We start from the raw sequence: 25259 nt of genomic DNA on the forward strand, positions 1-25259 counted from the left end.
TGAGCTCGAATATAGCTGAGTCTCTCAACAAAGCACTAGTTCCTGCGCGCGATTCCCCGATAATGGCGCTATTTGAGTTCATCAGACGCATGATTAGTCGTTGGTTTGTGAGTAGACAGCGAAAGATATCGAAAATGAGTGGTGAGATCCCCCCGGCTGTTGACGAGTTGATGGAGAACAATCTAGAAGACGCAAGAGCGTACGCTGTGATGCCTCTGTCTGCTTTTGAATTTGAGGTAACTCTAAAAACAACCGGCTTCGGGAGTTCTGTTAATTTGGAAACCAGGTCTTGCACATGTCTTGAATTCCAGAAAGTTGGAATACCATGTCGACATGCCATTGCTGCGGCTATGTTTCGGGACTTGCAGCACTCAGAGTTCGTTGCAGACGCCTATCTAAAAAAGACATGGAATGAAACAACAAAGGGTGTTACACTCCCGGTTCCAGATCCGCAAGATCTTTTCATACCTTCGGAGGTTAGTGACCTTATCATGTTACCACCAAAGACGAAGAGACCACCAGGACGTCCACCGACCAAGCGTAAACGTTCTGCAGGAGAAATACCGGTACGACCTAATCTCATCTGACTGTAGTCATGGATATTTTCTGAATAAAGGCTGTTATGTTTTTTTCAGGAGGGGCCGAAGAAGAAGAAACTAAACACATGTAGTCGATGTCATATCTCAGGTCACAACAAAAAGTCTTGTAAAGAACCGCTACAATGATGGGTTATGGATGGAGGAGATTTTATGTATTGTTGACAAGGGAGTTATTGTTTAGGTGTTTCCTAATAACACATCTATAATGCTATTTTGCGAACTGATGAGATATGGATTACGCAGTGCTTCTTCTTGAATTTATTAGATATGTATGGTTTTATTGTCATTCCTAAATATGGTGTTCATGTTTATGATTTGATGTAACTTGTTTATAACTTGAGGTGTACGATATCTGTGTAGCCAATCTAGCCGTTAGAAAGACATTTAAATACAATGTAGCCGTTGTATTGTGGTCCAATAATAATATAGCCATTACAATCTCAATCTATTTAAGTATGAGTGCTTGTGTCGTCTATATTTCAGATTTTTAGCGATTCTCTCTTTACTCTATTTTTATACTAAAGATGGGACTTGATTATAGCTATAGCCAGCCTTCGGAATCAGAGGACTATGGTGGGAATGACTCCAGCCACACAGAAGACCGTGAGGTTGAAGATCTTATTCGTCGGGACCAAGCTGAGCTAAATTACAATTATGCTGCGACGGTTCAGTACCCTCCGCAACCCGAGGTCGAATTTGGATTCCCGCAGACATGCTACTGTGGTGGTCGGCCTAAGCTAGCAACATCTCGCACTGTAAATGATCCAGGTAGAAGATACTACACGTGTGATTATGTTAATGATGGAGACTGTCATGTTCATAAATGGTGGGATGAGGCGGTTATGGAGGAGATGAGAGCCAGGGATACGCACACACTTCAATTGTCTGAAAAGGTAGATTATCTTACCTTTTGGAATGACTATGACCCACAACTTAACAAGTTTAAGGATCTCCAGAATGAGACTGAGCAGAAGCTGGTTAGGCTAGAGAAGATAGTGTCTGAGTTAGCTGAAAAGAGAACAAGGTTAACCAATGGCTTCGAATACTTTGTTGGTGGAATGGTTATTATATTAGTTTTACTTGGGTTGGTGATCATATTCAAGTAACTCTTTATTTTGTAATGTAATAAATCGGATGAGTAATGAACTCTTGATGTGGTTTTTTGTAATGTGTCATTTTTTTATGATTCTACTAAAATTCTATGAACCAATAAACACGTTTGAAATAAAAAATGGTGAATATATCCCTCTCAATATTATATTCTACTATTTAAGTAGAAATGCTTTTGAAGCAACTTACCGTTAGAAATGCTTTTGAAGTAAAATATAGCCGTTACAATCTTGCACTATTTAAGTAGAATTCAGAACACCCAACAATCTCTCTTCACAACACTCAACAATCTCTCTTCACCACACTCACCAGTACCACAAAATGACGGATCCTTACTATAAAGAGATGAAGCATCACAAAAGGGAGTATGACTGGGTGAGCAATTGTGTCTATGCCAATTACAAAATTCCAACGAAGTGTATCTGCGGTGGAGCTATCACCGTGGAAGCTGATGACAGAGGAAGAAACTATTACGTATGCAAAGATTTTAAGGTAATATTGGAGTTCACAATACTTAAATTTGCCTCCATTGTTAACGGAAATGGTATTGTTTTTAGCTAACAAATCTAATATATTTTCTTGTAGAACGATGGTTTGCACATCCGTCATGACTGCCTTACCGCCCTCGAGGAAGAGCTGGATTGCTTGAGAAGTCAGTATGCTGAGGAGGTGTCGCTCCGCCGTGAGCTGCAATTTGAACTTGCGCAAATGCGTGAGGAGATCAAAGAGCTTAAGCAATTAATTATGGTGGATCGCTGATCTTAGCATTTGTCGGATCTATTATGTAATTTTCGCACTCTTCTATCAAATTTGTACTCTTTATGTTAAGGTTAAGGGATTCTAAGGTTAATTTGTACTCTGTTATGTAATTTTATATTAAGGTTAATTTGTACTCTTCTATCAAATTTTAACTGTTTATCTCATAATGGGCCTCTCCATATCCAATTAAGAAGCAAACCCATTTGAATTAATGTAGTTTCATAATGTGTACAAAAGTCATCATTATAGACCCTCGGTTAAGGTGTACGAAGTCATCATTATACCCCCTCGGTTACGTAAGCTTCATAACGTAGTTTGAAATTAGGGCTACCTTCTGACACGGAAAATACGTCTTCTTTATACATATTTGTACTAATTAATGTATGAACTTAAGGTATTCTCATCTCTCTCTTCGTTGGTGTACGAACACGCGTACACTAATGGTTTTAACACGAAAATAAATTTAAGTGAACTCTGTCTAGGACAAGAAAGTTTCCTACTTCATTTCATATGGTCTAATCAGTCGGAGATTTAATTCTACCGAGGAGTCGCAACGTTTAAATTCGCATGGTTTAAACCGAGGAGTAGTAATGGAACGCCGCGTCTGTTACCAAAAAATTAATTAATTATTTTCGTAATATATATACTACTCTGTTGTCATTTAATATCTTTTTCATCTTTCTAAACACATTCTCTGCAAACCTCTTTCTCTGCAAAACTCTTTCATTCCAAAAATGGTGTCTGATATCAGCCAGGGCAAAATGACCGTCGCAAAATACAAACGATTCTTTTACAGTTTGCCTATAGTCGGCGAACGCACCGAGCAGCAGTTGATCCTGTTGGCCAAGGCCGGTTTGAAGGAAGAGATCCGCGACGGTCTGGAAACTGAGGAGTTCGCCACACTCGAGGCCCTGTTCGAGGATGCGGAGGAAGTCGAGGAGGGGTTAAAGGAAACACCTCCATCCAGCCCTGGCAAACGCCGCCGCACAAGCCCCGATCACCGCAGTAGCAAACGTGCTCGCAAGGCGGAGAAAAAAGGTGACCCGGAGGATGAGGGTTATGGATACCCCGGCGAAGGAGAGACGGGGTTAAAGGACGATGAAGAAGGTGACTACTGGGAGTGGATGCAGATGGACACGGACGTGGATGACGACGCTTCCGACTGGACCGACGACACATTGGGTTCTGGGCAGTTCAGGATGGACAACTACCCAGACAGCTCCGGCACCGACTCCAGCACCTCCGACTCCGACTAGGAACCTCCTCCTCTTTTAATATTATTAAATATTTTGAATTTTATTGTTTTTTTGTAATTATGTTGAACTCTTTTTTTTTTGAACTCTTTATTATATTTTATAATAAAATTTATGATTTCTGTTTATTATTGCTATCTTTTTATGCATGTTTAATATTGGTAAAATTAGGAATTGCTAATTATACGAATACTGACGGTATACGAATACTAACGATATTCGAATACTGACGGTATACGAATACTGACGGTATACGAATACTGACGGTATACGAATACTAACGGTATTCGAATACTGACGGTTTACGAATACTGACGGTATTCGAATACTGACGGTATACGAATACTGACGGTATTCGAATACTGACGGTATACGAATACTGACGGTATTCGAATACTGACGGTATTCGAATACTTAAGGTCTTCGAATACTGACGGTATTCGAATACTTAAGGTCTACGAATAATTCCATTAATTACTCACTTTTATTACTCAACAATCATAACTAGGGATGTCAAATGGGCTTAATGATCATGGGTTAACCAAGACCAACCCCAAATGGTCTGACCATATTATGCCCAATTGACATCTCTATTCATAATTCCATTAATATTTATCTTTACTCACTTTTCATTGATTAAACGGTATACGAATACTGAAGGTATACGAATACTGAAGGTATACGAATACTGAAGGTATACGAATACTGAAGGTATACGAGAGAAAACATATAACATTGACGAATACTTTAGGTCTACGAGAGAAAACAGATAACATTGACGAATACTTAAGGTATACGAATACTTAAGGTCTACGAATACTTAAGCTATACGATAGAAAACAGATAACATCGAGGATAACATAAATAAAGTCCTAGAGGATGTGAGAAATGTTGCAGCATATCCAAAATAGCCTGCAGTTTTTACAAGAACCTTCAAAATCAACTGTGTAATCATGGCTATAAAGGCAACTTGGTGACTTGATTACCTCATCATCCGGAAATTTGAAAGATGCACCATATCTGTTCATGTATGGCGCTCCAAATGATATCAATCGCCACTCTAGATCAGCTCCCAGTCCAACTATCGCATCCGAGCGAAGGTCATAGTGATTAGCTTCGAACTGCTGAAACAGTTTACTGGCTTCCTTGTCATTGCCAATACACACGTTGAAAATGCCGACTGCTAAAGTTGATAAATCATGATTTGGGACATTTGGTTGCAATATTCTAATACATTTCTCAGGACCTACGATCAGTGCTGCATAGAGCCCTTCATAGTAGATAGCGTTTGTGTTGCCAGCTGTTACGCACTTGATGAAAAACTCCCGAAACTGACCACCAGTGCAGATTTGACATGTTGCAAAGGTGACCATTGGCTGAACATTACACTTCCTTAAGACGGAGGGTTCGTGGACAAGTGCATAACCGCGTTTCCCAGCCCGCAAAATACCACCAAGATAGTAGAATGAATCCGCTCCCACCATCTCTATTATTTTACACAAAATTTCTTCTGGAAGATTGGGGATGTTTAGAGATGCCATACTATTGAGTTCTGTTGGAGATGTTTATCAGAAGCATTGAATATGTATATATAGAATAAAGAAATAAACAAATGAGTCTTATGAGTTACTAGGAAAGTTATTGTCCCCTCCCACATTTTATACCTAACACACTCAGAGAAATAGTTATTGCAATCAATTTTTAAATTTTACACTAATACTTATTAAATGAAACAGTAAAAACACCAACTACTTCTGAAATTGTTTTCCTTTGAAACAAATAACTAACACACTATGGTGAGATCTTGCATGGATATTATACTCCAATAACCCTAAACCCTAAACATGCAACCCTAAACCCTAAACACTAAACCCTAAACCCTAAACCCTAAACCCTAAACCCTAAATATATAAGAAATACGATATAAAACCTTCAAAGATAAACTGATCTGTTTGAATTATAGTGTCTGGATGAATGAAAAGATACAATAACCGTTAACAATTCGGTTTAACAAACGAAATGAAGCAGGTAGTATACACGTCTTCAACCATTGTTTTGAACTTTTGCGTTTCCAATAAATTCTTCATAGGTATCCATCGCGTATTTCTGACGGAATATGTCCACCTTTTTGTCATCGATCTGCCCCATATCCTCATAGGAGTATCCCGCTGCATGCATTTCCAGAAATTTGACCGCGCATGGTCCACAGTCGCCAGACCTTTCGTTGAAGTAAATATTGTCTGGACGCACCCATGAAAATGCTTGGTCTTCTTCAGGATGACTACTATCGGAAGGAGGCGAAAACGCAGCTAAGACATGAGGCAATGCGCGTAGAAGATAAGCCATGTGCTTGTTCACCTCATTATCGGACTCATTAAGGGGAATGTTGCAGTCCAAAATCTCCACTTGTCTGCATGTCAAGTTGATCACAAGACCAACCCAATGATCTTTTCCCCACATCATTGGGGCGTACACCCTGTCCACATCAACCAACAACACCTTCTTGTCATTCCGACGCGGCGTTTTTCCGGTGAAACTGAAACTGACAAGCCCTCCCCAGTTGAATCCCAATTTATCTGAGGCCTTCTCGAACTCTGCGAACTTTGATATGATGCCCGCAATACTGAAGTAGTCTACAAATCTGCACCTCCGACTCAGATAATTGCGTCCATGTCGCCTTACTAGCATACTAATTAGCACAGAAATGTGCTGAAAAATATGTACAAACCATTAGAAAAATATGTACAAACCACTTGAATAAAACGGATTAAGTTCTGATGAATTGAATACCTCGGTACTGACCCAATTTGTTGGCCGCGCCAACGACAGGAAGAACTTATTTGAGACATGGATCCCAATAACAATTTCGAATTCCCTGAAATTTGAAAACAAACCAAAAGTCAATATTAAACATTTGACAGTCCAAGAAATTTATACAGTATATCCAAACAACTTACTGTGCCGGTTTCTCGCGGAGAATTGACTGAAACTCTTGAAACTGCGCTTTCTCCAAGTCTGCTAAGGGCGTATATTTGGGTTTCTTGCAGCTTTGGAAAAGCTTCTTCAATCTCTTGTCTGGGGTGTACACTCCTCCAATCTTTGTTGAACGTCTCGGAATACGCTTCGTCTGGAGGTCATCTTTTTTGGTTGAGCTTATTGGAATACATTTCCCTTCTAGCTCTGCTTTTTTTAATGACCTAGTCAGATATCGACTCAGCTTCGAATTCCCAACGTCTGGTGTGCGAGATTCAGTCATCGGATCATCCTCTGGCGGTGTCTTGTAATCTTCAGAATTTGTCGGTGACGCTTTACCACCTTGTTCCTCCGGCGGAAGGACGTAAGATTCAGGATGAGACCAAACGGTAAGCATCCTACAAGTGTTCTCCTGTGGATCTTTATAGACATTGTCACTCCGTGTCCCCTTTTCAACCTCTTCTGCTAACAAATTTAGCCCTGATATTGGAGACTCATCTCCCCCCTCGCCCTGACAACGTTCAGATATAGCTCATTCAAATACTTCGATTCAGATGTAGTTTAACATTAAAATACCTAATCAACATAATCTGTACACCTGGCAAAATTATCTGAACACTTGACTAACTAATATGAATACCTCTGATCTCTCACCTGAAAACTATCAAACAGATCAGTATACCTGACTACTTAAGCTGAACACCTCTTAAATTAACCTGAATACCAGACCAAACAAATGAGTATTCCTGTAAACCTCATAAATTAACATGAATACCTGAACTATTAACCAGAATACCAGACCAAACAAATCAGTATTCCTGTACACCTCAAAAATTAACCTGAATACCTTAACTAAATAACCTGAATACCTGACCAAACAAATCAGTATTCCTGTACACCTCACTAACTAAAACGAACAACTGATAATCTACGCTGAATACCTGGCCAAACCAAGCTGAACAGCAAAACATAATATATCTAGAGCCTATAAATTCATTGTTATAATCTATTTACCTCCAACGGTTCCGGGAGAGTCGGTTTTGCTGGCTTTGATACAATTTCTGGTCCAATCGGCGTTGAAACATCGACTTCTGGAATGTTTGCCGACTTCGAGAAAGAGGGGCCTTCGCCCGCCATTGAATCTACCTACACGTTGAATTTTCCTCAAAAAAGTTAGACCGGGATTCAGGCATTGTTTATCATTAAAAATTGTAGGAGCAGTTTGATTACCTTTTCCCAGAAGCGAGCATTTGGCGTACGGCCATCACAATGATTATCATGCATTCTCATCGTCTCATCGTCGCTAAACCCATCGCCGTTGTTCTTCTTGTGTTTCTTACTATCAGACCAAAATATTTCAGCTTCATCATTACCATCACCACTGAACGGACGTCGCTTCTTTGGACCTTCCATGCCGGTAGGGTCAGCGTGACTGTTGTCTCTGTTTGTTTTACCGGCTGCTGTGTTTTGCGGAACCGTGAACGAGCCTCCCCTATCATGATGCAACCAGTCAAAAATCTCGTTCCGCAATTTACCCAACTGGGTTTTCAGTTCAACTCGTATCCACTCTTTCAGCTCTTGCTCCTTATCTGATAAGTTTCCTGGTTCAGCCTGTTTACATATCCCACGACGAGGTCGAATAGGACGCTGAGGCGCCTGAGTCGAACTTCCAGGTTCATCACATGCTTTCCCAAACCACCTAGACGGCTTTTGACACTTCTTTTTGGCTGGCTTCAGAGGTGGAAGGGATGAATCACCTCCTCTAAAGTCTGTTGCTTTGAACTCATGCCCTTCCCGCATTTGACGAACTAAGTTATCTATTTGGGGATCGATTACTTCTTTCTTCCACTTTGGATCCCCACCTTCATCTGGGATTGAATACGTAACAATAACCTCAAACAAAGAACACAAACATTCATAAGTACACAAAGTTTGAGCGTCTTAACTTCTGTTTTGCAAATAAGATAGACAACAGCATTGTACCTCAGTTTGGGTTTCCACCAGAAGTATGTCTTCAAAATTCAGAAGTGCATTTGTTGAGTTGCATCCTTCTGGTTCTTGCAAGACAGAAGTGGTTTTATTAGGTTCGGGAATTTTCTCAAGCAATGAGGGGATAGCTTTAAAAGCAAAAAGTTGCAGCGCCAGAGGGAACCCATAACACGCTGTTGACTGCTGTTTCAAACGAAGGCGCATGACCGAAAGGGATTTATCCATTTTAGAAGGATCAGAAGGTTGAGGTGGTGTCAATCTAGACAGAGTGCTGACGAATGCCTCTCTCCCCCATGGATATTGAAGAAATGATCTGGTGTCTTCCAGCATCTCGACGTAAGCAGGCGTCACACGAAGAAGTTTGTGACCACAAACCAGGAGCCCATCTACAAGCGCAATGAGAGCTAGTGGCAACCGCTTCCACTCAGGAAGACTAGGCTGTTCAAGCATACGAAGAACATCTGGTACAGTCACGTCTTCATCTTCAGTTTCAAACAACTCTTTCCACATACGTCCAGGTGTGGCATCGATAGATTCTGACCCGTTTCCAACTTTTTCCCTTTCAGGCTCGCATTTCAGCCCCGTGATGTCTCCGAACTCACGCAGAGAAAAGCGTAGTGGCTTGTCTGCAAACAAGAACCAGAGCTCATATAGGCGCATCGTAACCAGCTGACGGCTGAGGAGAGAATGTACAAGTTTCGCAGAGTTTGAGCAGCGCGATACAGGTAAGTGGAACAGAGCTCCAAACTGACTTCCTAGCAGACAATTCATTTCAGGGGAGCCTCTTAGCAACTTCACTAACGATCCAATGATACTCGCCTTTGAATAGATGTTCAGTCGAGGTTTGCCAGGATAGCAATTATGTGCGAACAGTCTTTCCGGGAAAGTCGGCGTGGTGACAATAAATTCCGGCTCGGTGGATGCAGCTTCGTCTTGTTCAGTGGATGCAGCTTCTTCTTGGTCGGTGGATGCAGGTTCCTCTAGTTCGGACTCCGTGCTAAATACTGAAATACAATGACCAAATCAAGACATTTACCCAACGCTTTATTTTTAAAAACTTTTTCCAAAGAATTTCACAGCGAAGCTTAGCGAAAGGAGATACCTGCATAACGAGACGCAATTTTGCCTAGTCGGGGAATTTTCTTGGGATTTGCTTCTCTATCACTGGCGGATTGACTACGAGTCACCCTCCTCGAGGGCGTTACGCTGGGGGGGGATACCATGCCGATCTGGGTACAGTCGAGAGTGGTTCTTATGTGGGATTCTTCCATTCTTCTTATGTTTAGTTCTCAATTGCAGCTGTTTAAAGGTGGTTCTGGTATATTTTGATATTAGAGATGTTTTGGTTTTTCTAATTTCCTTCTTTTTTATTCTTTTATTAGGTCTTTTTTTTTATTTTTAAATAAAAAATCAAGAGGTGGCACGGTCGTAATATCAAGAACCACGCGCGCCCTCTGTCGACATTTCACAAGTCTGGAAAAGGCGATTTGTCCAATTTGCTTATTTAAACTTGAGGTCGCCCAACTCCCTAATATCAAACTTGCAATTTGCCTAATTTGCCAATTTTTTCTAGAATCTATATCTTTGACAAAAACTTTTTTAGTGCTATCTTAGGCTATTTCTCTATTTTTTTTTATATTTTCAAGCCTTACTGTAAATTACCTAAATTACTTAGCAGCCAACCTCAACTTTGATACGAGACAAAATTCGAAGCTTACACAAAAATACATGTCCTCAGTTGATATTTACGACCAGTTGTTTTGTGGAATATGCATGTGCGGATGCACCAAACTTCTTAAATATGTTGGTGCGTAGGAATTTTCATTCACTATCTTTGTTTGAATTTATATTTCTTTTTATTTTTTGTTCAAATAATTGTTGGTTGAACAGTTAATTATCGTATAAAAACTGAAAAGCATAATATTAAACATTATTGAAATCTACTCAACGCTAACAAAAAATAGTCAATGTGGTGATTGATATGTTAAATAAATAGTAGAATTATGTGTTTAATTAGAGCCGGAAATGAAAAAGGACACAAATTGTTATACTGCATACGTGTATTAAAGCTACAATCCCTTATATATTAATTGAGGAACATTTGAAAAGATGTAACCTCAATTTTGTATTAATTAAAAGAGGCCCCAATGCATAGGTGACACTCAATTAGGTAGTCAATTACATTCAATTGAAAAATAAGTAGGTCCACATTCGATTTTTATATGTTGTTAGATACATAAGTTGGTCAAACTATATGATATAATGATATGATATGATATTTTCTTTCCTTAAATAAAACCTACGGAATTATTATAAATGACTAATATATATATGACAATTAATGAGTTTAATAATAAAGATTTGATAACAATGTATATCTCCTCCATCATTTTTTGTTTAATTTTATATTATTAAAATAAATTAAACAATCAAATTAGCTATAAAAATAAAATTTAGATTTTTTCGTATATGTTATATTTTGAATTTTTAAAAACGACAATAAATGACTAAAACTATTAAAATTATTATGTTAAAAATTAATAATCAATTGGTTTAACATTTTTATTATAAGAAGATACACATGATTTTTTAAAACCATATGAGTAAAAAATATCATTTAATAATAAAATAAATGATATTTATTAAACACTATATACCATAAGATTACATAAATATTTTAATATTAAAACTTTCAATGAATTTTCAAGAACATTTATAAATTATAAATTTATTAAAGATTTCAGATTGAAAATTTTGTTATCGATGATTTAAATATTTTGTTATAAAACGATATGAACGATCATAAAACTGTATGATTATAAATTCTTATTTAATAAATAACTATACAAAATATACTATTCCTAGAAAAATAGGTTGGTTCATCTTAACTTATATTACACTTTTTATTAAACTAACTATCGAATTGATAAATAACGTACCAAAAAATATTTTGCACTTTCCTTAAATAAAAGCTACGAAATTACCTAATATGATTAACGTATATGTGAAAATTAATTATAATGAATAATAAATATTTGATAACAATTTTTGTATCTTAGTTCTTTTTTTAATTTTATATTATTAAAATATATTTAAAAATCACATTAAATATATAATAAAAACATTTATAATTTTTCTTATATGTTATATTATGAATTTTTCAAAACGTCTATAAATTATTAGAAATTTGAATATTCCCACTCTGAAAATTTTGTGATCAATAGATTATTTTTTTTGTCATAATAAGTTACAAATGATCATAAAATTGTATTAATATGAACTTTTATTTAATATTATAAGAAGATACACATTATTTTAAAACCATATGAGTAAAAAATATCATTTAATAATAAAACATATATATTTATATATATATATATATATATAGATTATACTATATACCATAAGATTACATAAATATTTTAATATTAAAACTTTCAATGAATTTTCAAAAACATTTATAAATTATAAACTTATTAAAGATTTCACATTGAAATTTTTGTTATCGATTATTTAAATATTCAGTTATAAAATGATATGAATGATCATAGAACTAGAGCTGTATGATTATAAATTATCATTTAATAAATGACTATATAAAATATACTATTCTTAGAAAAATAGGTTGGTCCATCTTGACTTACATTATATTTTTTATTAAACTAACTATCTAATTGATAAATAATCTACCAAATTTTTTTTTGCACTTTCCTTAATTAGAAGCTACGAAATTACCTAATATGATTAACGTATATATGAAAATTAATTATTATGAATAATAAATATTTGATAACAATTTTTGTGTCTTAGTTCTTTTTTTTAATTTTATATTATTGAAAGATATTAAAAAATCACATTAAATATATAATAAAAACATTTATATTTTTTCTTATATGTTATATTTGAATTTTTCAAAATGTCTATATATTATTAGAAATTTGAATATTCCCACTCTGAAAATTTTGTGATCAATAGATTATTTTTTTGTTATAATAAGTTACAAATGATCATAAAATATAACGCATATAAATTTTTATTTAATAAATATTCAAACTAAATAATATATATATATAAACACTAATGATTTAAAGCAACAAGATTGGCTGATCAATTTAGTCGTCCAGTTGAAATCTTTCAAAAGTATGTGAAAGACTAAAGTCAAAGTAAATATTGATTTAGAATAGTAGTTATATTTTACTAACCAAATACCGAAAAAAACCGAACCGAACCGAAACTAACCCGATATCCGGGTTGAACACCCGTAATCCAAATGAAGCCAAACTATTGTTTCATTCTCCAAAATATAATAAAAATAATAACTTAATCCCGCGCAAGGCGCAGATCTTATCCTAGTTTTAAATGTATTAAAGCTACAATTTTAAAGTTACAGAAAACTACAGATCTCACAGCTCAGATTTTAAAGTTACAGAAAGCTACAGATCTCACAGCTCAGATCGTTAAGGGCATGCAGCTGTCTCAAACAAGCAAACCCACAAATATCTATGAGATCGACCTGCAAACATCATGTTATTTTATTGATGTTAAAAATACTACTATTATTTTTCAATTTTGTATATTCAATTTGCTAAGTGATATTATATTGCTTTTTCTTTGTAAATTAATTGTAGTCTATAATAGAGACTACAATTCTTGTATAAGAACAATGAATTGAAAAAATCTATATATTTTTTTCTATAAGAACTAACTGGAAAATATACCTTTTAAAATGCTTAAACAAGAGATTCTTTTTACTGAATCTGTAATATGTGGGTCTCTAACCATAAATACTGTGTTTAGCTTTGTTGTACCTAAAGGTCCTAAACTAGTTTAGTTTTGTTGTCGGGTGCAGGGGTGGACACTTTACCCGATATCCGAAGCCGCACTCGAACCCGATCCGAAAAACCCGAACCGAAATCCGAACCGAAGTAGAAAATTATCCGAACGGGTATTGAGTTAGGAGAGATTGGATATCCGAATCCGAACGGGTAATATCCGAATCCGAATGGATATCCGAACATATGTATAATAATCTTATATTTCTAGTTTACATCTCTCATCTTATATAAAATGTTTATATTGATATTACACATACTTTAAATTCATATGATATACATACAATTACGGAGAAAATGATTTGATACTCACTTAAAATGCATGTCAAGCTTTTTATTTCAAGAATTAACAAAAAGTTACATCCAAAACTTAAAAACAATAACCAAATTAATGTATTTTTATTTTCAAAATGTCATGTCCAAATTTATTAACCATTTAATCTATTAAAAATAAAAAAAATTAGTTATGTGAAAGTTATAAATTTTAAATACAAGAAATTTGAGAAATGAATTTTTTTTTTCAAAATCTAAATATCTGAATCCGATCCGAAATAACCGAATCCGAACTAAAAATACCTGAACCCGACCCGAAGTACAGAAATACCCGAACGGGTTCTACACCTCTATACCGAAATACCCGAAAATCCGAAATACATGATCCGAACCCGAACGGGTACCCGAACGCCCACTCCTAGTCGGTGTTTTAAAACAGATTAATTAGTGTTTATTAATTATGTTGAGTAATTTATACACTTAAATCTAGTTTTTATATGATGATTATTCATCTTAGTTGAGTCTGTATATCGATGACAAAAAAATATATATGCGTATTCATCTTTGTTACGGTATAATTTTAACATGGACATTAATTATATTCACTTTTCAAATGTAAACGAACTAGAATAGGTCGTCTAAGGTATCTATCTATATATATAAAGAATAGTTTACTTCTCTCCCAAGGCGTCCACAGTCGTTTGCCACATCGCTAATTCGAAGTTTCCTAGTGCGACACATGTCCCACCATCACAAAACTCATCATTTCATTTAAAAATAGGCATCACGGGCTTTTTGTTAATCATCATAATTGTAGTCCAAACAGAAATGCCCAAATCTGATAACTCACATGAAGCGCTAGGGTTTCTGTTCTTCTTCCAAATTCGCTACCTATCAATTTTTTCCTGCGTTATCTCTCACACAGTCAACGGTGTTTCGACTGTTTTAATTACTGAAATCGTGATGGAGAATCTCTTTGTCTGTCTCCTCTCGCGTCGTTTAGCATTCTATTGCACTCAAACGAAACCGTCTGAGTTACAGATTCAACACCATTATGGCCTTCTTAACTCCAAAGAGCGACGTTTAGCACGATCTTGAAATTGATTGTGAGTTATCTCTCTGCAAGGCGGTCTATTGATCACCTATGAAAAGGTTAGCTTTCTTCACTTGAACAACATCCTCACAATCTGTGAAAACACTAAAACGAGATTTGCTTAATTCTTTTTTATTTTGTTTTGTTCTCTCACTCATCCTCACAAAATTCAAGCTAAAAACTTTTACGCTGCTAACAGATCGTCTGAAATCACCGGCAAGGGTCCTTCATCACTGCTCTTCAATGATGTCTAACCAGCCCTAGGAGATCCGTCCAAGTTGGTTTTCCGTGTTATCCACTAGCGGGAAGCAGGGAGCACAACGTCCTAATCGGGCTTGAGTTGCTACTGATTGATGAACAGGTATAGCTAAGGCCTTAGGCTTTCATATTTACTTATTTAGTAGCAAATACTCTCTCAATTTAGTATCCTCAAGTACATCACCTACAAATCAGTAAGATAAGAGAGAGCATATATTCACAAAATTCATCGATTGTTATTTTGATTTCTTTGCAGAGATCATGAATCGAGATGAATCAAAATTTATTGATTAGACTTTTAGTACAGAGCAAGTCGTGGAACTTTATTTAGTTATAAACAACGAATCACTCATATTGACATCTTCCAGCTTTTAGCTCTTGCATTGGTCTGATAAGGTTTTGATTTTTATGTGTATCATAAAGATCAATCTCCAAACTGGAGAAGAAGAAGCTGTCGTCGTGAAGCTGGTATAATTTATGAGCTCAGTTTTGGTTTCTCATTTAAATAAATGTTCTTTTTTGCTGAGAAACGTTTCAATTTTGAGACTTTTTGTTTGAATTTGATAGTATTAGCAAGACTTCATTGCTGTAGATGGTCATGTTTCATTGTTCCTTTATTGTTAATTGATCTTTTGTTGCATTTATGACACACAGGAACCTACGAAGACGAGGCTTCTCAACTACACTATGAATCGTAAATACTATTTTAGATGTGGGGAAGAGAGTTGGTTTCTCTGGTCATTTATATGAATTTTAATTTTCAACCCACTATCTCTGCCCTCTGTTGGCTTGACCTTTTTGGGCCGAGCTTGGAGACGTATTCAACCTCTGCAATCAGATGTTTACGTTCAAATCTATTTTAATGCTTGCAGATCAATTGGTAAGTACTGATAAAGATAAATTCCTCTTGCCGTTTTGTGATTGTTGACTTGTCAGATTCTTGTGGTTTTGGTAATTTGATTGACCTTTAGTGTTTGATTCTTGTTTTTTTTTTTTTGCTTATATCACATTGTATCCTAATTAATTTTGCTTTTGATTGATGTCAGGTTAATAACATTGATATGACTGGTGTAATCTTAGCCCTATGCAGTGTTGGTGGTGTGCAGAGTCAGTCTATTACAGTCGACATGCAAATGAGGAGATAAGAAGTTGCAAGAATCTACAGCAAATGGAGTTTACCCCAGGTAGAATTCTTTTACTCCCCTCTATCCTATGTAGACCTTCTCCTTGAAGATATTGTCTTTTAATTTTCTGGAAGCCTCTTATTCTGATATTTTGGGGTTTGGAATACATGTTATTGTAGGTGTGCATCCCAACACCATTTTGAGCAGAATCAAAATAAAAAAGCAAACAACAATGATGCACAAAAGCAGCTGGGAAGAAAAGAAATCGTAATAGCTCAGAAAAATGTAGCTAGAAACATTTTTCTAGCCTAAACAGGTGCTTTATGTATTTCGCTAACGATCTGGAATGTTACCAATAATATTTTTATATGTTAGTGTAATCTCAATAAGATTCACAATTGGTTAGGCCTTTAGAGGATCATATGTACAAAAAGAAAAGAAAAACAATGCAAAAATTCCATGTATATTGATCTGTATGAGAAAAGAATAGAAAAATAGATGCCAAACCATATGAAATTTCCTCTATACACACAACGCTTGCTCAAACATAATATAGGCTCTCGGGGAAAAAATATTCCCTATAACGTATAAAATGCAATTTATGATATAATTACTATAAACCAAGATGTTAACTAATATACTTTTATCATAAACCAAGATACTTTTATCTAAATGTTAAGTAATCAAAAAGACATGTGGATTTAGAAATGTCAATTTGAGAAAAAAAATGACTATCCTTCCAAAGTTAGAAATGCAAAGTTTTAATTTTGCTCACTAACCAAACAAAAATCAATAATCTATTACGAATATGGTAAAACTCTATAAATTAATATTGAATAAATTAACATTTTTTTTGGTTTTGAATTGTATCGATTCAAAATATGATATAAATCGATACGATAATAAGATAATAATTTGTATATATATGACCTATTTAACATTATAAATTTGTAATAAATGTTAAGTAATCAAAAAGACATTTGGATTTAGAAATGTCAGTCAACTTGAGAAAAAAATGACGACCCTTCCAGAGTTAGAAAATTCTACTTTTGCTCACTAACAAAACAAAAATCAATAATCTATTACTAATATGGTAGAAACTCTATAGATTAATATTCAATAAATTAACAATCTTTGGTCTTGAATTGTACCGATTTAAAATATGATATAAATCCATATGATAATAAGATAATAATTTGTATATATATGATCGCATAAAAATATAAGTTATATATATATATTTAATATAAGTACAAGCAAAAAAATTGTATTGTTTATTTCATACTCACACCATAATTTACCTCTATTTTTTAAATATTTCAATATATTTTGATAATATTTAGTAAAGTAATATCAAAAAATTTTAAAATCTATAAAAAATATTTTATATACATCAAATAATAAATAAAACAATAGAAAGTTGATTTTCTAAAATTTAATTAATGTATATGCACAATAAAATCTAAAAAAGGAAAGTTTTTCTAAATCAATAATTCTATAAATTAATAAAATACTATAGCAACAATATTCTTAATTTATAGATTTTTACTGTATTAAGGTTACCATACAATAGATTAATCATCTTATTAAGGATCCATCAAAAATGAACTTTTTGTGATTTTTTATTTATGATCAAGTGTAGAAAAAAATAAATAACAACAAAGCAGTAAGCGCAAATTGATAATAAAAATCCGCATAAAAAATTGTTGTTTAACAATAGATAAAGTACCCATAATAACTCATTATAACATAAATACAAAAAAAAACAATTGTTAATAATAGCAATTACTAACATTGTCGAAAACAACTATATTAACTTAGACAAAGAGTTCTTCTAAATTAAACCTCTTTTTCCACTATTTTATAAACCCTCGAAAAGATACAATGGTATTTGAGAACTCAATCTCTGTCTCTTTTGATCGATTTCAATTGATTTATGTATTTTATATTTTTATAATACTTAAAATACTATAAAATCTTACAACTTTTAATTAAAACAGCAACGATAGTAAGAATTCAGTCATTTTAGTTATATAATTGAAATTTGGTGTAGACAGAATAATCATACTCACACCCTTCTTAACATATAAGAAAAATTATACAAAATTATATATTAATAAAAACCGATACATCAGATCCCGCGTAGCGCGGACAGCCCTAGTTAATTTATAAAGGAAGAAGTTGAAGATGAGATTGTTGACCTTTTCCGTAGTTAAGACAGGTTTTTTCTTAGGGTGTGTGATAACTTAGGAACACAGTTTTTTTTTTTAGATATTATGAAAAATGTAAGTAAATAAACACAATACATTAAATAGTTGAGCACAAAGAAATTGATTGAAAATAGTCAAATATCATATTGTTCCCTCCATTTTTTAATATAAATCGTTTTAGAACTATGCACATAGATTAAGAAAATCATTATTTTTTATATTTTTTAAACAAAAACATCATTAATTATTTACCTAACCACAAATCAACCAATAATAAAATAGAAGATATATTATCATTGGTCATATAACATTAATTGTTAATAAATTTTACATACAAAACCGAAAACGTCATATATTTTGGAACATAAAAATTTCTCTTAAACAACTTATATTAAAAAACTAAAGGAGTATACATTAACATTTACAGTCTAATATTTGGACTTATATTAAAAAACGAAAGGAGTATACATTAACATTTACAGTCTCATATTTGGGAACACAAGTTGCTTTACTTCAAACGGTAACAACTGACTTCAATCAAACCGAAGTATTATCAACAGTATATGCATAATATAAACCCGTCAACTCCTGAACCCTATATATCAAACCGAAGCAAGCCATTGGCAATGTACCCATTTGGTATGACATCGAACAGGTCAAAGGAAACCAAACATCAAACACCTTTCTCTTCATCATCTTAGGTGAGAAGGGGACAAACGAGAGCTTAAACCGGTTCAACTGCATGCAGATAATTCATTGTTATGTTGCATGCAATGTGGGATCCTAAACCGAAGTTGCAGAGGGTAACTCGTTGGTGCTGGTTTCCAATAAGTCTAAAAGAGTAATCCTTCCACTATTGGTTTTGTCAAGCCTGTCAAACTGGTTACCGATCGGATCAATGTCCTTATCGGTTATCTTCTCCATCTTCTTTAGTTTGTATATCACAAACTCTGCTTTACTGCAAAACCAAGATGATCATTAGACCAAAGATCATGATATTAGTTTGAAACTTTACTAATAGCATGAGTACCTAACGCAGCCATTGTGGTCGATATCAGCAGCAAAGAACTGAGAGATAGACATGTTCTCACCAAGCACTCTCTTAGCCCTCTCCCTATTCCTCTTATCAACCCTCGCCTCAGCCAAATACAAAAACGCTCTCGCAACAGCCAGAGTAGACACAAGCAACCACACCGCAGCGAGAAGCCTACCAGGCAAAGTCTTAAACGCCCTGTCTCCATACCCAACCGTAGTAACCGACATAACCGAGAAATAAAACGAATCCAACCAGTCAATCCTCTCCACAAAATGCATAATCAAAACCCCAAATCCAAGACACAGCATCACAACGCCCAAAGCCAACCCAACCTTCAACCTAATCCTCATCCTCCCTTTCTTCACATCGATTATATAAGACCTCTTCCTCTCCGGCTCATCGAAGCTATCGTTCTTCGCGGCTTCTAGCATATAGTTTTCTTGAAGATCAAGAACGTAACTAACCATCGCGCTTAGCAATATATCCACGAAACCGAACCCGACGAGGACGAACAAGATAGAGAACATCTTTGTCAGGACCGTATCTGGAGTTATGTCGCCGTAGCCGATCGTGCACATTGTGACGATGCAAAAGTATAAACCGTCGACGACGGGGTGAGTGTGAACCACCGAGTAGCTGTCCCGGTTCAGCCAGTAGATAAGCACGCCTAAGGAGAGGTAGACGACGAGGAGAGCAACGGCTTGTCTCACGACGGACTTGGAGTCTGATCTCTCCGTTTTGAGATCGAACGGGTGTGTCAGGTCGTTGATCGCGACCATGGCGGGAGCTGTTTTGGAGCGGTGGAAGGTCGGTTTGGTTTTTTTAGGGGGTAAGTTGTGTTCCGGTGGCGGGAGGAGGATGTCGACGGTGGAGGTGTCGGAGAAGGAAGTGTCGGCGGAGGAGGACGGCGGCGAGAGGTTTTGAGAAATGGCCTCGATGAGGAGAGAGGAGTCGCGTTGGGAGCGAGGGAACGGGCCGAAGATTAAACGGTTTTTGAACTCCGTTGGTGTCATTGGCGGCATCGGGACGGTTACGTCGTCGTTTTCGGGTAAGGGAAAGAGAGGCGGTTGTGGTGGGTTGGTTCTTGGGCTGAGAAGGTATTGGAGTAACGGGTCAATCTCGTTTCCGCCGTTGGCCATGGTCGGAGAAGATAAAAGGACGAAGCTTTCTTTTGAAACCTTTATGATGGGGTTTGGCTTATTCTTGTGGAGAATCGTTCATAGGGACTGTGATTATTATAGGATGATAGTTAGTTTGCGATGTTGACAGATTTTAATAAAGGGATTAGTTTGACAACGCCGTATTTTGATTGACACGATTATTCTTTCTTTCTTTTTTTTTTTTTTTTTTTTTTTTGGCAACACACGATTATTCTTTCATAGTTGTCTGTGTATGTGTTATTATTGTTTACAGCTCTTTTGTATTCTTATTTAGATGGTGATTAGATTCTTGTAACTATTTTGATTAACGAACCATCTGTTGTTGATCATTTATAAATTAGCACCATAACTTTCATTTGTTTCAATCGAGCCAGAGAACTTGAACCGAATTCAACGCAAAATATAGTATTCTATAGTTTCTTAGGGTTTGAATTTTATATAGACTGGACTTAGATCTAAATAGATACTTGAAAAACTTGAAAATTTTGGAAAAAATAGTTATAACCAAATTCGAATTCAGTTTCAAATAAGTATCCAAAATATTCAAAAATTTCAATAACATAAATTAGTATTCAAACACAAACCAAACCCATATAAATTCAATCTGTTTAGATTAATATTAACTTATTAAGTGATTTGGTGATTTCATGTATTTTTACTAGGATCTATAGTTAGTATGATACATGTGGCTATTAGCTATCTGTCAATCAGTATTGATGAAAAATGTTTATATTATTGGAAATTTGAAAATCATACAAGTTGGTATTGTTATGGGCGAGATACGTTAGTATTAGAAATGAAGGGGTCAAAACGTATATACTATGGAAATTTGAAAATCATACAAGTTGGTATTGTTATGGATGAGATACGATAGTATTAGAAATGAAGGGGTCAAAACGTATAAACTTGGGGTGGACGTCCGGATACCCGTTCGGGTTCGGATCGGGTATTTCGGTGTAGAGATAGAGAATCCGTTCGGATATTTCTGTATTTTGGATCGGGTTCGGGTATTTTTAATTCGGGTTCGGTTATTTTGAATCGGGTTCGGATATTTAGATTTTAAAAGAAAAAAAATTATTTTTTTCATTTTTTAAGTTTCTTGTATTTAAAAATATAGATTTCACTTAACTGATTTTTTATTTTTATAGATTGGATGATTAATAGGTTTGGAGATAATATTTCAATAACAAATAGATATTAATTTGGGTATTGTTTTTAAACTTTGAATGTAACTTTTGTTAATACATAAAACAAAAATTTTGACCATTTTAAATTGAATATCAAATTATTTTCTCTATAATTATATATATATACTTTGATCTTGTGTAACATCAATATAAATATTTAAAAAAAATAAGAGATGTAAATTAGAAATATAAAGGTAAGTATATATATGTTCGGTTATCTTCGGATATCCATTCGGGTTCAGATATTACCCGTTCGGGTTCGGATATCCAATCTCTCCTAAATTAATACCCGTTCGGGTATTTTGCTACTTCGATTCGGATTTTTTGGGTCGGGTTTGGGTGCGGCTTCGGGTATCAGGTAAAGTGCCCACCCCTGGTATAAACTATGGAAATATATACCAAGTTAGTGCATATCATATAAATTAATTGAAGGGTCAACTTTGTTTGTCAGCTCTCAGCGACACCTTGTCACTTTCTAGGTGCGAGTGACAAACGGCACGACGTGTCGTTTTCGCCGTCCCAGATTACGTGGTTTCGGCGATTTGAGCATTTCTTACACCTTTTTCTATAATATCATTTGACACCTTACTCATTTTGAGAAACAATCAATCATAAAGAATATTTCTATTGACAGTTTCATCAGATAAAACAAGTGATTTAAAAAAAAATGATTTATCGTAATGTATATCTTGAATATTTGATGAACCTAGTATTAACAAAAAAGAAGCATAGAACGTAGTATATCCACAAAACGTTATCAGAGTATTTTCGAAGGCACAAACAAAGTAGCTTAAAGCCATCTAAAGAAAGTCATTAGTTCTGATATGGTTGATTTTTGACTACTCTAGTTGTCTCTTGGCCTTGACCGTTGTTGGGTTTGGTCAGATGGATCACTCCTATCGTTTTGTTGGTCCAGAGATGCATAGATATCATTCCAAATTTGCTGTTCTTCTGGGCTGTGGCTGGAATTAGGTCGCCACGCATTTGAATCTCCACTCTGAGAACAAAACAACGAGCAAGCGAAAATAGAAAGCAAGAGTCACGGATCATACCAAACCGAAATTTTCAAAGGCTCAAATTAAGATTTGATGGGTTTCACACCTGATGCGGCTGAATTGATGGCAAGTAGTTGCTCGAGTCACCACCTTCATACCCAAACCTCGAATTTGCTGGGTTATTATCACTCCACGTGCCAAAGGGGTTAGCAGAACCATAAACAGAAGGAACCATAGAGGCAGCTGAGTACTGAGGCATGTTGTAGCTGCCGTGCTGTTCTGGCCGCCAGTAAGGAGAGTTCGTGATATTACCATAATGCGCCATGTTACTACGACCATGTTGCTGAAATGCTGCTGCTGACTGAGGAGGCATGTTGTAGATATCGTTCTGTTCTGGTCGCCAGTAAGGAGAGTTCGTGATATTACCATAATGCGCCATGTTACTACCACCATGTTTCTGAAATGGTAGTACTGCTGATGGTGGCAAGTAAGGAGGTCTCGTGATATTACCATACTGCCCTGAAGGAACTTGCAACTGAGAGTAATGAGGGTTTATGGCTTGTGGGTTCCTCTGTGTCTGTGGTAGTAGGTTCATGGCTTGTTGGTTCCTCTTTGGTACAAAGTCAGTGGATGTTATAAATGCCTGCGCCAAAAAATGAAAATCAAAACTAAAAGTATGAAAGAGAAGTAGTTTTAAAGAATGTAAGAAAAAAAAATATTAATGGTTTATGAGAAAAAAGACTTTACCTTGGTCATGGGAACGGATAGGCTACGACCAGGTGAAGATGCAGTAGTAGTAATGGTTTGTCTTGCAGGCATTGGCTGATTCACCGGCTCATGAGTTCCATACTGCACATGTTCTGCTTCAAGATGGTCCGAGGAGGAGGGATCTCTGTGAAATAAAAAAAACATTTAAGAGATTATTAATAGAGCAAATAAAAAATGGAGAGGAAGCTAGAGAAGCAGACTTACATTTTGCTCAGCTCTTTTGAGTCATCATTCTCTATAGGCATTTTAAGTCGATCTCTTGTTTCATCATACTCACTAGATGTGTAATCAATTGAATTAGTAACGTCTTCATCATCAGGCAAGCGACGTTCATTCTTGACAGGAGCTTTAGTTACAGTCTCTTTGATATACTCATATCTCGTCTTCAAAGCACCAGCCATTTTTGGCGCCCCAAAAGAGGAAATCATCTCGTCTTCACCTGAATTTACTGGCACACTCTTGGTTTCAACATTTGTTATGTCACTGCAAAGAAAAAAGGAATGTTGTTGTTACAAAGCGAGATACAACCATTGATTGGTACCAAGCAGATTTAATACCTAGAAGATGGCTGAGATGTTGTTGCTTCAACCGAGGTTACAGGCACATTATCAGTAGTAGATGAAACAGCCAATAGTTGATTAGTACTGGTTCCTTGCTCATTACTCGTCTCTGAACCAACAACAACCACAAAGATCAAGTCTTTTTGCATCACATGATCGATCATCTAAGATAAAAGCTTGTTAATTTTCACTACCTTGATCACTACTAATATTCTGGATGCTTCTATCAACTCCTAGAGAGCAAGAATCTGACGTGTCCGTGGTCTTGCAATAATAATAAGCAAACAGGGAGAGAGAAAAGGTGAAGCTTTTTAAGATTAAAGATTCACAAACAGAAGGGTCTGTTGATTATGTTTCTTCTAATACCTCTTTCTTCTCGCCTGGGTTGCTCTCATCTTCATGAACAAGAGGAGCTGGAACACAGGTAACGAAGCAATATCAACTTGATGGACAAGCAAAGATAACTCAGAAGCAAAAACATTCGATGGATATATTGAAAACAGAGCGATCTTGCAGCAACTGTACAAGATAAATGCACAGTCGAAGAATAAGAAGACGAAAGCAAAGGGAGAAACCTAGAGAACGAAGAACGTCCGATATTGCCTGCAACAGCTCATCCATCTCTCCCGCTTCCGCCAGATTACCATCGGCGTTTACGTTGCCGTCTTCCTCTTTCGCCGCCATTTTTGTCGAAACTTGTCAGAGCTTTCTTTCTTTGTTTCACAGTCGCATGCAAGAAGAAGGAACAGAAAAGGATTCTCTCTCTCTCGCGCTTCTTCTTGAGTATCAAGAAACCTTCTTGTCTCCTTTCCCTCTCTGTCTCACTCTTTCAATCTTTGAGCTTTATATAGTTTTCTTTTTGGATACCAGAAGAAAATATATATTCCAATTAAGTAGACTTTATTGAAGAAACTAGTGACGGTGACCATCAGTTCCATTCCATTTGTATTTGTAGTCAACGTACTCATTGTATTTTTTTGGGCAACTCTCTCTATACTATTAGTATTAACACATGAACTCTTTTTAAGATTTACCCTTTATTTGCTTTGAACATTACATCTTCTACCATTCCTATATCTC

General features: G+C 35.6%; 5 protein-coding genes and 1 long non-coding RNA gene across 6 annotated transcripts; 2 read left to right on the plus strand and 4 right to left on the minus strand.

Annotated features, from left to right (window-relative positions):
• Positions 1–3202: 3202 nt before the first annotated feature.
• LOC125592542 lies at positions 3203–4648 on the plus strand. The gene is made up of 2 exons (XM_048767769.1): positions 3203–4364; positions 4416–4648. The coding sequence occupies exon 1, from the start codon at positions 3203–3205 to the stop codon at positions 3722–3724; it is 522 nt and encodes a 173-aa protein (XP_048623726.1). The 3' UTR covers positions 3725–4364; positions 4416–4648.
• Positions 4649–5584: 936 nt separating this feature from the next.
• On the minus strand, positions 5585–8511 carry LOC125592982. Its single transcript, XM_048768756.1, has 5 exons — positions 7925–8511; positions 7709–7840; positions 6679–7205; positions 6512–6596; positions 5585–6430 (listed from the first exon to the last, which is right to left on the minus strand). The coding sequence occupies exons 1-5, from the start codon at positions 8492–8494 to the stop codon at positions 5765–5767; spliced, it is 1980 nt and encodes a 659-aa protein (XP_048624713.1). The 5' UTR covers positions 8495–8511; the 3' UTR covers positions 5585–5764.
• A 15-nt stretch (positions 8512–8526) lies between these two features.
• LOC125592543 lies at positions 8527–9954 on the minus strand. Its single transcript, XM_048767771.1, has 3 exons — positions 9786–9954; positions 8678–9687; positions 8527–8562 (listed from the first exon to the last, which is right to left on the minus strand). Exons 1-3 carry the CDS (start codon positions 9952–9954, stop codon positions 8527–8529), a joined length of 1215 nt encoding a protein of 404 aa, XP_048623728.1.
• A 4087-nt stretch (positions 9955–14041) lies between these two features.
• Positions 14042–16652, plus strand: LOC125593053. The gene is made up of 2 exons (XR_007328972.1): positions 14042–16019; positions 16186–16652. It is a non-coding gene; the product is annotated as an uncharacterized LOC125593053 (long non-coding RNA).
• Positions 16653–18817: 2165 nt separating this feature from the next.
• On the minus strand, positions 18818–20836 carry LOC106417863 (two-pore potassium channel 2). The gene is made up of 2 exons (XM_048768997.1): positions 19504–20836; positions 18818–19431 (listed from the first exon to the last, which is right to left on the minus strand). Exons 1-2 carry the CDS (start codon positions 20646–20648, stop codon positions 19257–19259), a joined length of 1320 nt encoding a protein of 439 aa, XP_048624954.1. The 5' UTR covers positions 20649–20836; the 3' UTR covers positions 18818–19256.
• A 720-nt stretch (positions 20837–21556) lies between these two features.
• LOC111204143 lies at positions 21557–25221 on the minus strand. Its single transcript, XM_048768717.1, has 8 exons — positions 24755–25221; positions 24546–24592; positions 24374–24443; positions 24177–24288; positions 23824–24102; positions 23599–23743; positions 22958–23494; positions 21557–22853 (listed from the first exon to the last, which is right to left on the minus strand). Exons 1-8 carry the CDS (start codon positions 24861–24863, stop codon positions 22701–22703), a joined length of 1452 nt encoding a protein of 483 aa, XP_048624674.1. The 5' UTR covers positions 24864–25221; the 3' UTR covers positions 21557–22700.
• Positions 25222–25259: the final 38 nt, after the last annotated feature.

Source organism: Brassica napus, chromosome C9, assembly GCF_020379485.1.
Source record: "Brassica napus cultivar Da-Ae chromosome C9, Da-Ae, whole genome shotgun sequence".
Taxonomy (NCBI): domain Eukaryota; kingdom Viridiplantae; phylum Streptophyta; class Magnoliopsida; order Brassicales; family Brassicaceae; genus Brassica; species Brassica napus.